This window comes from Salmo trutta, chromosome 34 (assembly GCF_901001165.1).
Source record: "Salmo trutta chromosome 34, fSalTru1.1, whole genome shotgun sequence".
Lineage (NCBI taxonomy): Eukaryota > Metazoa > Chordata > Actinopteri > Salmoniformes > Salmonidae > Salmo > Salmo trutta.
Window position 1 is genome coordinate 25,072,135 of NC_042990.1, and position 12,408 is coordinate 25,084,542.

General features: G+C 42.2%; 2 protein-coding genes across 2 annotated transcripts; one reads left to right on the forward strand and one right to left on the reverse strand.

Annotated features, from left to right (window-relative positions):
• The first annotated feature begins 1,046 nt into the window (after positions 1 to 1,046).
• On the forward strand, positions 1,047 to 2,732 carry il6 (interleukin 6 (interferon, beta 2)). Its single transcript, XM_029731149.1, has 4 exons — positions 1,047 to 1,364; positions 1,505 to 1,621; positions 1,876 to 2,019; positions 2,478 to 2,732. Exons 1-4 carry the CDS (start codon positions 1,047 to 1,049, stop codon positions 2,730 to 2,732), a joined length of 834 nt encoding a protein of 277 aa, XP_029587009.1.
• Positions 2,733 to 5,913: 3,181 nt separating this feature from the next.
• On the reverse strand, positions 5,914 to 12,213 carry tomm7 (translocase of outer mitochondrial membrane 7 homolog (yeast)). Its single transcript, XM_029732388.1, has 3 exons — positions 12,029 to 12,213; positions 8,398 to 8,446; positions 5,914 to 6,356 (listed from the first exon to the last, which is right to left on the reverse strand). Exons 1-3 carry the CDS (start codon positions 12,129 to 12,131, stop codon positions 6,341 to 6,343), a joined length of 168 nt encoding a protein of 55 aa, XP_029588248.1. The 5' UTR covers positions 12,132 to 12,213; the 3' UTR covers positions 5,914 to 6,340.
• Between the last annotated feature and the right edge of the window lie 195 nt (positions 12,214 to 12,408).

Here is a 12,408-nt window from a genome sequence, read left to right on the forward strand (position 1 = left end):
ACGGTCCGTTACACCACTAGTCTGAATACTTATGTAAATGTGATATTTCCGTTTTTTATTTTTAATACATTTGCAAAGATGTCGTAATACCTGTTTTTACTTTCTCATTATGGGGTATTGTGCGTAGATTGATGGGGTATTTTTTTATTTAATACATTTTAGAATAAGACTGTAACGTAACAAAAGGTGGAAAAGGTGAAAGGGCCTGAATACTTTCCAAATGCACTGTATTAATGTCTTTCGAAAATAAGGATTTTCTTAGTGAAGTGAAACTGCCCCATGATGCTCTCAATCACTAGGATTATTGCGTCCTGATGACAGCACAAAATAGCCCTATTAGATTATGAATAATTTGTGGGGCTGGGGAGCAGCCCCATATTACAAGACAACGGACATACCTTTATTCCTCTCTCCTCTCTTTATCTGGTCTCTTCTTCCCTATCCTCACATCTCTTCTACCTCTCATTGAGTTGCATAAATATACAGAATACAAGAATGAACGGCACTTAATTCTTGAATTTGATTAAACACATGCATTGGGAGAACTACCCCAACCCTGCATTCTAGATGATTAGGCTTGATTACCTGTGTGAGTGTTCCATGGTGCAGAGTACAGACCTGGTGACATGCATAACATTACAGGTTATATGATGACAGAGTAATATCTCTCCATTATAGACTTCCAGTAGTAATATCTTTCTTTGTAAGTTCTGTCCCAAATGGCACCATATTCCCTAGTGCACTACTTTTTACCAGAGCCCTAGATAGTGGACTACTTTTGACCAAAGTCCTAGCCCTGGTCAAAACTAGTGCACTATGTAGGAGTAGTGTCATTTGGGACTAAGACAATATCTCTGCCTGATAATGATGGAGATGATAAAAAAGGAGAGGGGAGGGGTGAGGGGAAGGAGATGAGGAAACACTTGCAATGTGTAAGAATATAAATGCTGGCGCATGTAGCATCGGTCAGACAAACAAGTAGCCTACCAACTTCAGCATCACTCAAGAATCACTGGACACAGCACCTACAAACAATTAACTGGGACATGACTTCTACACACTGTAAGTCTGACGTCACACTATTCTACCGTTCTACCTGGTCAAATAAACTGGGTTGTGTTTTGTATTTTATCACTCACTCCTCTCTTGCTCTCCTCCTTCATTCAGACCTCTCACTCCTCTCGGTGGTCGTGGTGATGGTAGTTAACGGGAGTCCCGTGCCGAGCGCGCCTGGTTGGACCTCTGGAGAGGAGCTCGCGGTAGAATCGTTCTCCGGTGAACCGGGCGCGCCGCCGATATGGGAGAACGTGATCAAGGTGATCAAGCTGCTCGTTCAGGAAGTGATCAACTTCCGAGACCAACAGGTGAGTTGTTTTAAATGTACTCTGTATTATATTGTAAATGGCTCTTCAAACGTTATAATTGAAAACAACAATACTAACATTGAAAATAATAAATTAAACCAATCTGAAAATTATAACTTTTATTCCTCCTTGGGTTGTAGTTTGTGGAGGAGTTTCAGAAGCCCGTGGAAGAGATGTCATCGTTCATACAGTACCAGGTCCCTTCCATCCCCACACACCTCTCCAAGACCCCCTGCTCCACCTCAAACTACAACAAGGTAAAGATAAACTTGAATGAATGGCTAAGACCTGTGTCTGGAATTAAGTCCAAATCATGAAGCCAAGGTATTCCTTTTGTGATCTAAATGAAAAATACTAGAAATGAAAACTTGAGGCAGCATCATGCAGACATCTTTACTGGCTGACATTTTGAGTCTGGTTTCTCTCCTTCTTCCTTCCTTCTAGATGAATCTAGGGAGTATTTTTTTAAATGTATTAATTGATTGACAGTATTTGTTGTCCCCTCCTATAGGTGGCATGTCTGCAGAAGATCAGTCATGGTCTGCAGGTGTACCATGTTCTTCTCCAGCACATTAAGGCTGAATACCCACAATCCACCCTGCTCCCCTCTGTCATGCACCAGACTACTGTCCTGATAGGCCTGTTCAAAGACAAGGTATGTAACAGTAATATTATGTTATAATACTACTTAAATAGAATCAGTATACTACTTAAAGGTGCAATCTGCAGTTGAAACAATAACAAACCTCCTCACCGCCACTGTTTTGGTAAAGAGCTGAGGGATGGGCCTGGAGAAATGTAACTATCACATTCATAGACAGAGCTATGGATGCAAGGACTGACCATCCATGATATCAAAATGAAATTGAATCTTTTTTATTTATTTTTTATTTTTTACAAACATTGGAGTAAGAAATGACTACATATCATTTATTTATAGGTCCTAAATGGATGTAGCAACTGCAGATTGCCCCTTTAAATACCCTTTTCTTTAGAAAGCTGACTTTCATTCTGGGCAGATTTTCCCAGACTTGCTTTAGTTCCACCAGATACCTAGGATTTAGCACAATCTTGTGGCACACAGATTACCTAATGTATTGTCTCTTTCTCCAGATGAAGGTTGCTGAGGTAGTAGAAGACCTGTCTGCCAGTGAGAGGGAGCGTGTGCTGGGTGAGGTGTCTACAGGGACAGAGTGGGAGAGGAAGACCAGCGTTCACGCCATCCTTAGGGAACTACGTCACTTCCTGGTCGACACCAAGAAAGCCCTCCGCGCATGGGGAAGAGGGGCGAAGGCTGCCAGTAACCATGACATCACTATGGTGGGCAGAGGTGTGTTAGATCAGGCTTGGAGTAAAAACCTGCACTGATGTCTTATTCTCTGAATCAGCTGTTTATTTTTATTTATTGAATGTAATACTTGACTGAACTTCAAAACAAAGTTATTTATTTATTCGTGTATTTATGGTTGAGATGAAAAATGTATTGAATTGATTTAATCTGATTAATTTATTTAATCCCGAGCAGCTTTGTGCCTCTTGTACCCAACTTTCGAGAAACTGGTTATAAAAATACATATTTATATATTTTTACAGCAAATAGTGTTATTTATTTTCACACAAATGGAGTCAATGTATTTTTCTAATGATGACATGTTGATGGATTTCAAGCACAGATCTAAATGTATCTCTAAGTGCCTTTACAGTACATTAGAGACTACATTGATTGTGACTACTACTAGTTTGATCGTTGTAGCCTTCAATTGTCCAATTAACTACCAACCATATTAGCAAACGTATTTCATTTCAAACTTCACATTTCTCTAGTATAGGCTACTTATCGTAATAAACTTATGATCAGTATGGTCGGTGTCGATAATTGTCAGTTCATCTTCCCAGCTCTAACTGTGACAAATGTTTTGGATATAAAGAGGAATAATAAATGGTATCTGAGAGAATAGAGAAATGTGTTGCTCCTATGTTGTTCACCAAACATTGTTTCAATTAGATGGTTATTCTCACAACATGTAGTCATCACAACAAAACATTTCAATTTCCACTTATCAGTAGGTGTCATTTTGTCAGCAAGACGCATACATTAATTCAGGCAACAAGAGTTTATTGACTCAATGACAATCGCTGAATGTCATTACACTTTTTGGTACTTTTTAACAGATCCCTTTTTCCATTCATCAAACGGCACGAGTGCAGAGTGCATGGAATTATTTGAGTAGACGAACATGCGAAGGTAGCCTATTTTAAGTTATTTGTTTGACAGTAGCTAGGTTTCCATCCAACTGGAGAGATTTAATTTTCCCACCAGTGGTGTTTTTCACTTAAGTTCTCATATACTGAATAAAAATCTAAAGTTCAATGTGTTTCCATCGCATTTTCAACTCCACCGATAGTTTTGTCACAAAAACTGTTGCGTTAAATAGCAAATGTGCCTACTCTGGTCTGGGGTCATGCGCTCTAGCCAAAAACTCGCAGATACAGTGTGGGTAGGCTAGTCTACATGATGAGAAATTGATGAAGTGAATTAGGGGGGAAAAAACGAATCGACACACAATACCTCATAATAACAGGAAATACAGGTTTTTAGATTTTTTTTCAAAATACATTTTTTTATTTATGAAGTATATCAAATTTACAGAAGTATTCAGACCCTTTACTCAGTACTTTGTTGAGGCACCTTTGGCAGCGATTACAGCCTTGAGTCTTCTTGGGCATGACACTACAAGCTTGGCACACCTGTATTTGGGGAGTTTCTCCCATTCTTCTCTGCAGATCCTCTTAGGATCTGTCAGGTTGGATGGGGAGCGACACTGAACAGCTATTTTCAGGTCTCTCCAGAGATGTTAGATTGGGTTCAAGTCCGGGCTCTGGCTGGGCCACTCAAGGACATTCAGAGACTTGTCCCGAAGCCACTTCTGCATTGTCTTGGCTGTGTGCTTAGGGTCATTGTCCAGTTGAAAGGTGAACCTTCGCCCCAGTCTGAGGTCCAGAGCACTCTGGTGCAGGTTTTCATCAAGGATCTCTTTGTTCTTTGCTCCGTTCATCTTTCCCTCAACCCTGTCTAGTCTCCCAGTCCCTGAAAAACATCCCCACAGCATGATGCTGCCACCACGCTTCACCGTGGGGATGGTGCCAGGTTTCCTCCAGAGGTGACGCTTGGCATTCAGGCCAAAAAGTTCAATCTTCGTTTCATCAGACCAGAGAATCTTGTCTCTCATGGTCAGAGTCCTTTAGGTGCCTTTTGGCAAACTCCAAGCAGACTGTCATGTGACTTTTACTGAAGAATGGCTTCCATCTGGCCACTTTACCATAAAGGCCTGATTGGTGGAGTGCTGCAGAGATGGCTGTCCTTCTGGAAGGTTCTCCCATCTCCACAGAGGAACTCTGGAGCTCTGTCAGTGACCATCGGGTTCTTGGTCATCTCCCTGACCAAGGCCCTTCTCCCTCGATTGCTCAGTTTGGCCGGACGGCCAGGTGTAGGAAGAGTCTTGGTGGTTCCAAACGTCTTCCATTTAAGAATGATGGAAGCCACTGTGTTTTTGGGGACCTTCAATGCTACATAATTTTTGTTGGTACCCTCCCCCAGATCTGTGCCTCAACACAATCCTGTCTCGGAGCTCTACGGACAATTCCTTCCACCTCATGGTTTTTGCTCTGACATACACTGTCAACTGTGGGACGTTATATAGACAGGTGTGTGCCTTTCCAAATCATGTCCAATCAATTGAATTTACCACAGGTGTTCTCCAATCAATTTGTTGACACATCTCAAGGATGATCAATGGAAACAGGATGTACCTGAGCTCAAATTTCAAGTCTCCTGGCTAAGGGTTTGAATACGTATTATTTTTTTAAATTACATTTGCAAACATTTCTAAAAACCTGTTTTCGCTTTGTCATCAGTGTGTAGCTTGATGAAGGAAACAAATGATTTAATCCAATTTAGAACAAGGCTGTAACATAACAAAATGTGAAAAAAGTCAAGGGTCTGAATACTTTCCGAATGTACTGTAAGTTATTTCATCTGTAGCCTAATAAAAATGCACTTTTTCCCCAAGTCGTAGTTGGAGGACCACACACCATATCATCCCGTGAGTCCAAGTTTACCTCAATATGATGGATTATCATATAAATATTTGCGCATAAAGGCATTTCCACCACCATTTCTCACATTATTAATTTTACAGACACAAAAAGGATCACACTTTGTCTAGCGTATTTTGCTTTGTCGACATTTGGAAAGTTGACCGACAAATGTTTTGTTTCCATCAGGCCAGTCAGGACATTTTTTACCCGACATGTACTTTACCCCCATAAAAAGGTTGGATGGAAACGTGGTTAATAAGATGAAAACGTCATGACTGGTTGTGTTAATGAGAAATTAAAAAGGTAAATGTCAATTTTTTTACCATTTAATGGATGTCTTTAGGCTACTATTAGGCCCATAAAAATGTATAGGAGGTTCCATGAAAAAAATAGAATGTCACGGTATAATTCGAGAAATCAAACCACCAGAGAATCAAAACAAACAGTCATCTTCTCTGAAAAGGTGATTTATAGACAAACTCAGGTCCATTTTCAACCAACAGGCAGACATTTTATACAGGATCATTTAAGGTAAACAGACAAACACAGATCCATCACCAAATGAAAAGACAACAAGGTTTTACATGTTTCCAAACTGAGAGGAAACAAAATGAGAGAAAAACGGTCCGTCACCAAGCAGTAAAGGTGCAGTTTCAAAATAAGATGTCCATCACGCCATTTGGTGTTTCAGAGTGAGAGGGAATTCAGCGCTTCAGGTCTCCGACCCAAACGTGAAGTGACAAACAAAGTTCCAACCAGCCTAAAATATATGGGCCATATAGAAATTGGTGAGGGAAGATGGCATCCACTTCCGTGTTGACAGCTGGGAGTCACATGACCATTGTGGGAGGAGGTGATTGGGTGGGTCAGGGTTGTCCTCAGCCCCACAGCAGACTGGAAGAGAGAAAACAAGGTCAGAGGTTATATTTGTCTTAATGGTATGGCCAGAGATGGTAGAGAAAGCAAGACACCCCACTCCCTCATCTAGGGGGTACCACAGGATGAGACATCTCACTGGCAATTTTTTTCTGGCCGGGACAGGTGGGCACAATAAGTAGACCAGAGCCCTCTCTCGCGTGAGCATGCCAGATATTATTGAGGAACCATGAGATCACACAGGAAAAGCATGCTCACAAATGAGTAGAAACGCCCAATTACACATACAGGAACCATGACCATTTCTTTCAATGGTAAACGGCCTGAGTAAAACTATCTATTCCCTATATAAATGCACTACTTTGACCAGAGCCATGGCACACTATTCCTTACGTATTTAACTACTTTGACCAGCGTCATGATACCGTATTCAAATCAAATCAAACTTTGTCACATGCGCCGAATACAACAAGTGTAGACCTCACCGTGAAATGCTTACTTACAACCCCTTAACCAACAGTGCAGTTCAAGAAGTGTTAAGAACATATTTACCAAATAAACTAAAGTAAAACAATAACACAAAGTAGAACAATAATGAGGCGAGCATAAAAGGCATTAAGCTCGTCTGGTAGACTTGAGCAGCTCGCGTCTGGGTTTCCCTTTGTAGTCCGTAATAGTTTTCAAATCCTGCCACATTCGACAAGTGTCGGAGTCGGTGTAGTAGGATTCAATCTTAATCGTGCATTGACGCTTTGCTTGTTTGATGGTTCGTCGGAGGGCATGGCGGGATTTGTTATAGGCATCCGGATTAGTGTCCCTCTCCTTGAAAGCGGCAGCTTTAGCCTTTAGCTCGATGTGGATGTTGCCTATATTCCATGGCTTCTGGTTGGGATATGTACGTACGGTCACTGTGAGGACAACGTCGTCGATGCACTTATTGATGAAGCCGATGACTGAGGTGGTATACTCCTCAATGCCATTGGATGAATCCCGGAACATATTCCAGTCTGTGCTAGCAAAACAGTCCTGTAGTGTAGCATCCTCGTCATCTGACCACTTTCGTATTGAGCGAGTCACTGGTGCTTCCTGCTTTAATTTCTGCTTGTATGCAGGAATCAGGAGGATAGAATTATGGTCAGATTTGCCAAATGGAGGGCAGGGGAGAGCTTTGTATGCATCTCTGTGTGTGGAGTAAAGATGGTCTAGCGTTATTTTTCTGGTAAAACTGATTTCAGTTTGCCTGCATTAAAGTACCCAGCCACTAGGAGCACCACTTCTGGATGAGCATTTTCTTGTTTGCTTATGGCCTTATACGGTTGGTTGAGTGAGGTCTTGGTGCCAGCATCGGTCTGTGGTGGTAAATAGACAGCTACAAATAATATAGATGAGAACTCTTGGTAGATAGTGTGGTCTACAGCTTATCATAAGGTACTCTACCTCAGGCGAGCAATACCTTGAGACTTCTTTAATATTAGACATTGTGCACCAGCTGTTATTGACAAATAGCTACACATCCCCACCACTCATCTTACCAGACGTAGCTTCTCTGTTCTGCCGGTGCATTGAAAATACCTCCAGCTCTATATTATCCGTGTCGTCGTTCAGCCACGACTCGTGAAACATAATATATTACAGTTCTTAATGTCCCGTTGATAGGATAATCGTAGGTCATCAATTTTATTTTCCATTGATTGCAAGTTAGCAAGTAGTATTGGTATTGATGGCAATGGGAGTTTACTCCCTTGGCTACTGATTCTCAAAAGGCAGCCTGATCTGCGTCCTCTTTTCCTCGTCTTTTCTTCACGCAAATGACGGGGATCTGGGCCTGTTCCCGGGAGAGCAGTATATTTTTCTTGTCTGACTCATTAAAGGAAAAAGCTTTTTCCAGTTCGTGGTGAGTAATCCCAGTTCTGATGTCCAGAAGTTACTTTCGGTCATAAGAGACGGTAGCAGCAACATTATGTACAAAATAAGTAGACAACTTAACATTCACTATATCAGATGGCCAAACCAAAAACAAACAGACAGACACAGTGATGGACCGACAGACACAGCGCACCTCAGGATGTTGGGCTCCGGCATACCAGGATCCCCCCCTCGTGCGAAACCTGTCAATCAAAAACAAAAGAGCAGAGATGAAGAGAAGCACATCGTTGTAGAAACATTAATTGCACCTCCGAGCTTCGTTTTTCAAAGCCTGCGTAACCTGACGTCTGTTCGTATCAGAGCGGTTTTCCAATAAAACAGTCTCCATCATATCCTCTGACTCAAACACAAGTGATGTAGTTATCGGGCATCAGTAGCGTGTTCCTGAGAAGAGGTGAACATGCGTGTTGAGTGGCCAGCTCGTGACGTGTCATAACATTCTGAACTGGAGCTTCAGACGGACACCTTTGGGATTTCCCCAGCCCTCTCTCTTTCCCCCCGTCTCTTCGTCCACCCCAATCCCTCCCTCCCGTTTCCCCTCTCTCTCTCCCGTTTCCCCTCTCTCTTATCCCTTTTGGCCAGCAGTTCTCCCTGTGGTCCAATAAAGATGTCCGGGAAGGAAACTGAATGTTGGAACTGACTACCCTAATAGCTAAGACATATTGCAAAGATGAACAGCGAAAAGTTGTGGGTGTCAACGAATGGTGGCGATTAAACATCTAGAATCTTCGGGAAATTAACTGATTATGACAGCCAATCTTCTGGTCAGAAGCGATAGGACAGCCACCCGGTGCTTCTGACTGTTCAGGGTTGGGTAAATTGTAGGTGTTAGAGACTAAACACATCAGGGTTGGGTAAATTGTAGGTGTTAGAGACTAAACACATCAGGGTTGGGTAAATTGTAGGTGTTAGAGACTAAACACATCAGGGTTGGGGTCAGCTCAAATTTAAGTCAGTCAATTCAGGAAGTAAACTGAAATTTCAATTCAATAACTGAAAAAAATGGCTTCTCAAACCCGAAATTGAGAAAATATGAATTTCAAAGATTTTCCATTAGTTCATTTCAAATTCCAATCACTTCCTGCATTGATTGGCTTAAATTCAAACTGACCCCAACCCTGGTGTTTAGCCTCCAATACCTACTATTGGACCTGAGAGAGGGGGGAGGGGAAAAGACAATAGCAGCAATGCTCTGTGTCAACTCATCATAAGTCACATTTCTGTTAATGCAACACTCCATTCACTCATGTCAGAACATTGCATCAGCGTCCTCATTCCTTACACATTTACACATTTAGGGTTTCCCCATCACTTTCTCTGAAGATAGTTAGCGTATGTGTACTGTGTAGCCATGCCAGCTTGTGGGAGACACTCAGGGTTTCCCCAGTGTAATCATCTCCCTCCCAGAGAAGCTGTAACTATTTCCTTCCTACCCTGGAGCAAAATGGAAATACTGATCAGGTACCGAAACTGGCAGGGTCCTCCGTGGCCTACCCTGGGCTAGCATTAACATCAGCCTGTAGCAGGGTGATGACAACAGCAATCTGCACTGGTCTATGAATACAGGTCATCACACACACACACACACACACACACACACACACACACACGGAAAGTAGGGAGGCAGTTAGAGGGAGAGGGGTAGAAAGTGAGAACATTTTTAGTCATTTAGCAGACGCTCTTATCCAGAGCAACTTACAGTAGTGAATGCATAAATTTTTTTTTCTTCCCCTCCGTACTGGTCCCCCGTGGGAATCGAACCCACAACCCTGGCGTTGCAAACACCATGCTCTACCAACTGAGCCACACGGGACTGAAGGCAGTAGGAGAGGTTGAAGACAGAAAGAAGTAGACAGAGGGGTTGAGGGACAGAAGGCAGAAAGTCGGGCTCACAGTCTCATGAGGTAGCCCTGCTTGCGACTTAAAAATCAGTCTCACCCTCGACCCAAGAAGGAATTTCCTATTGGGATAACACAGCGTTTGTCTAACTTGGTCCTGGGGAGCCCATCGAGAATTTCCTATTGGGATAACACAGCGTTTGTCTAACTTGGTCCTGGGGAGCCCATCGAGAATTTCCTATTGGGATAACACAGCGTTTGTCTAACTTGGTCCTGGGGAGCCCATCGAGAATTTCCTATTGGGATAACACAGCGTTTGTCTAACTTGGTCCTGGGGAGCCCATCGAGAATTTCCTATTGGGATAACACAGCGTTTGTCTAACTTGGTCCTGGGGAGCCCATCAAGAATTTCCTATTGGGATAACACAGCGTTTGTCTAACTTGGTCCTGGGGAGCCCATCGAGTGAACATGTTGTTTTCTCCCCTAGCACTACACCGCTGATTCAAATAAGGGTAAACCCATTTCAATTCAATCACTTTTTGAAGGCTTCTTTTGAACTTCACCAAACCTTCCATACCCACAGTAGAAGCGCTCATAAAGTGACTTTTTGGACCTGAATGCCAAAATATTTGAGATAAAGGGGCTGAAAGTTGACCCATTTTGCATACCCAACCATATCATAAGAGATCCATGTCTTCATCACTGGAAAAGATAGATGGTTGTCAAAGTATTTTCTAAGTTCTGGGGGAAAAATTCATATTTTGTTTTATAAAATGGACCTTTTCTCCTTTGACATTCAACGTAGATTCATTTAAAACGTCACTGGTGTACCAGCTAATTTGCAGTGGTCTGAAGGTATGTCAATTCTATGAAGTCTATTTCTATGATTGAAATGACACCTACCCTGTATTCAAGAGCATGTTGTGTCTCAACTGGCACAACACAAAAACCTCAGATGTGAAATAGGGTCTAAGCAACAACATATGCTAATATGAAAAAAATCTGAGTTTACACGTTTTTAGATTATTGACATTAAAAGGTTTAAAAATGACTATAATAAAATAGTTTGACAACACTAAGCTTTTAAAATGATATCAAACTTAATATTTTCCAGTGATGAAGACAGATTTCTCATGGTATGGTGGGGTATGCAAAGCGGACACCTTTTTGAGCCTCTTTAATCTCCTGAATGTTTTGCCCTTCAAGTCCACCTCTTCAATGGGCAAACGTATCGAAAGTTGTTTAAATATAAAGGGATGCTGTCAAAAAGTGATTGAATTCAAATTGATGTACCCATAGTCAAAAATAATCGAAACTTGATGAGTTATCAGCTCTGTAGCGCTTGGGCAAAAGTTTGGGAAACGCTGGGCTTTTATGGTTAAGACTTTGGTTTCTCCCGTGGGAGACCTCAGATCTCACCCGAGAAACACGCAAATGTCGTACAAACACACCGACCAACAGCAGGAGTACCAAATGTGTGTTTTGCCTAATTTTAGTTAGTTAGTTTCCCTTGACAGCTGGGGTGTTACTGCGGTAGCTAATTCTGGAAATGTCTCACTGGCTTCGTTTCCCCATTCACACCACTGGCTATGATCACTGACCACTGTGAGCTAGCTGTGGTTTAGCTGTTATATAACAGAGTCCCTGTGTCACACTATGGCCACAAATCTCCATACATTTTCGGACGTAGTTTAGCGAACCGAAATTGGGAAAAACATACAGCTGTATATGCAATTCCAAATGCATGCAGTGGTCGCGTTACCCAAACGAGGTTCCCCTAACTTGAATTTGTTCATCATAAACAAATCTCAACCTTGCTACCTATAGCTAGCAACATATCACAACAGTACACATACTGTCACTTGGACATATCCCCCTGCCCGAACTGCTATCATGCTAAGCTAACCGACTTGCCACATACTGACCAAGATAGAGCACCGTGGGGATGAAACCCCAGCGGATGACGAACTGTCCGGCCTGAAACACCGTCTGCAGCCGCTGCTTGGTCTCTTTGCTGAGCTTCGCCATGGTAGCTAGTTGGTTCACTGGTTCTGGTTCTGAAGGACGTGAAAAAGAGGAAGCCGACGCATGGCCGTAAAGCGAGGCAGATTTTTTGCGATAGTTGGTTCAATCAGAAATATGACGAGCGCCACTTTGTGGACGCATTGGGAAATGTTCATCTGAGCCTACAGTAGCAAACTCATACTTAAATCAACATTACGCCTAAAATGATCATAAATACACATAAATGCATACATACACATAAAATGGCTGCATACTTTCACTCAGATGTTTTGGATTGAGA

Excerpts from the sequence above, each read along its gene's own strand:
- tomm7 (XM_029732388.1), bottom strand. The coding sequence starts at position 12,131 with ATGGCGAAGCTCAGCAAAGAGACCAAGCAGCGGCTGCAGACGGTGTTT. Across the intron at positions 8,447-12,028 it reads CCCCACGGTGCTCTATCTTG|GTTTCGCACGAGGGGGGGAT; the intron begins GTCAGTATGTGG and ends TTTGATTGACAG.
- il6 (XM_029731149.1), top strand. The coding sequence starts at position 1,047 with ATGACTTCTACACACTGTAAGTCTGACGTCACACTATTCTACCGTTCT. Across the intron at positions 1,365-1,504 it reads TCAACTTCCGAGACCAACAG|TTTGTGGAGGAGTTTCAGAA; the intron begins GTGAGTTGTTTT and ends CTTGGGTTGTAG. Across the intron at positions 1,622-1,875 it reads CCACCTCAAACTACAACAAG|GTGGCATGTCTGCAGAAGAT; the intron begins GTAAAGATAAAC and ends CCCCTCCTATAG.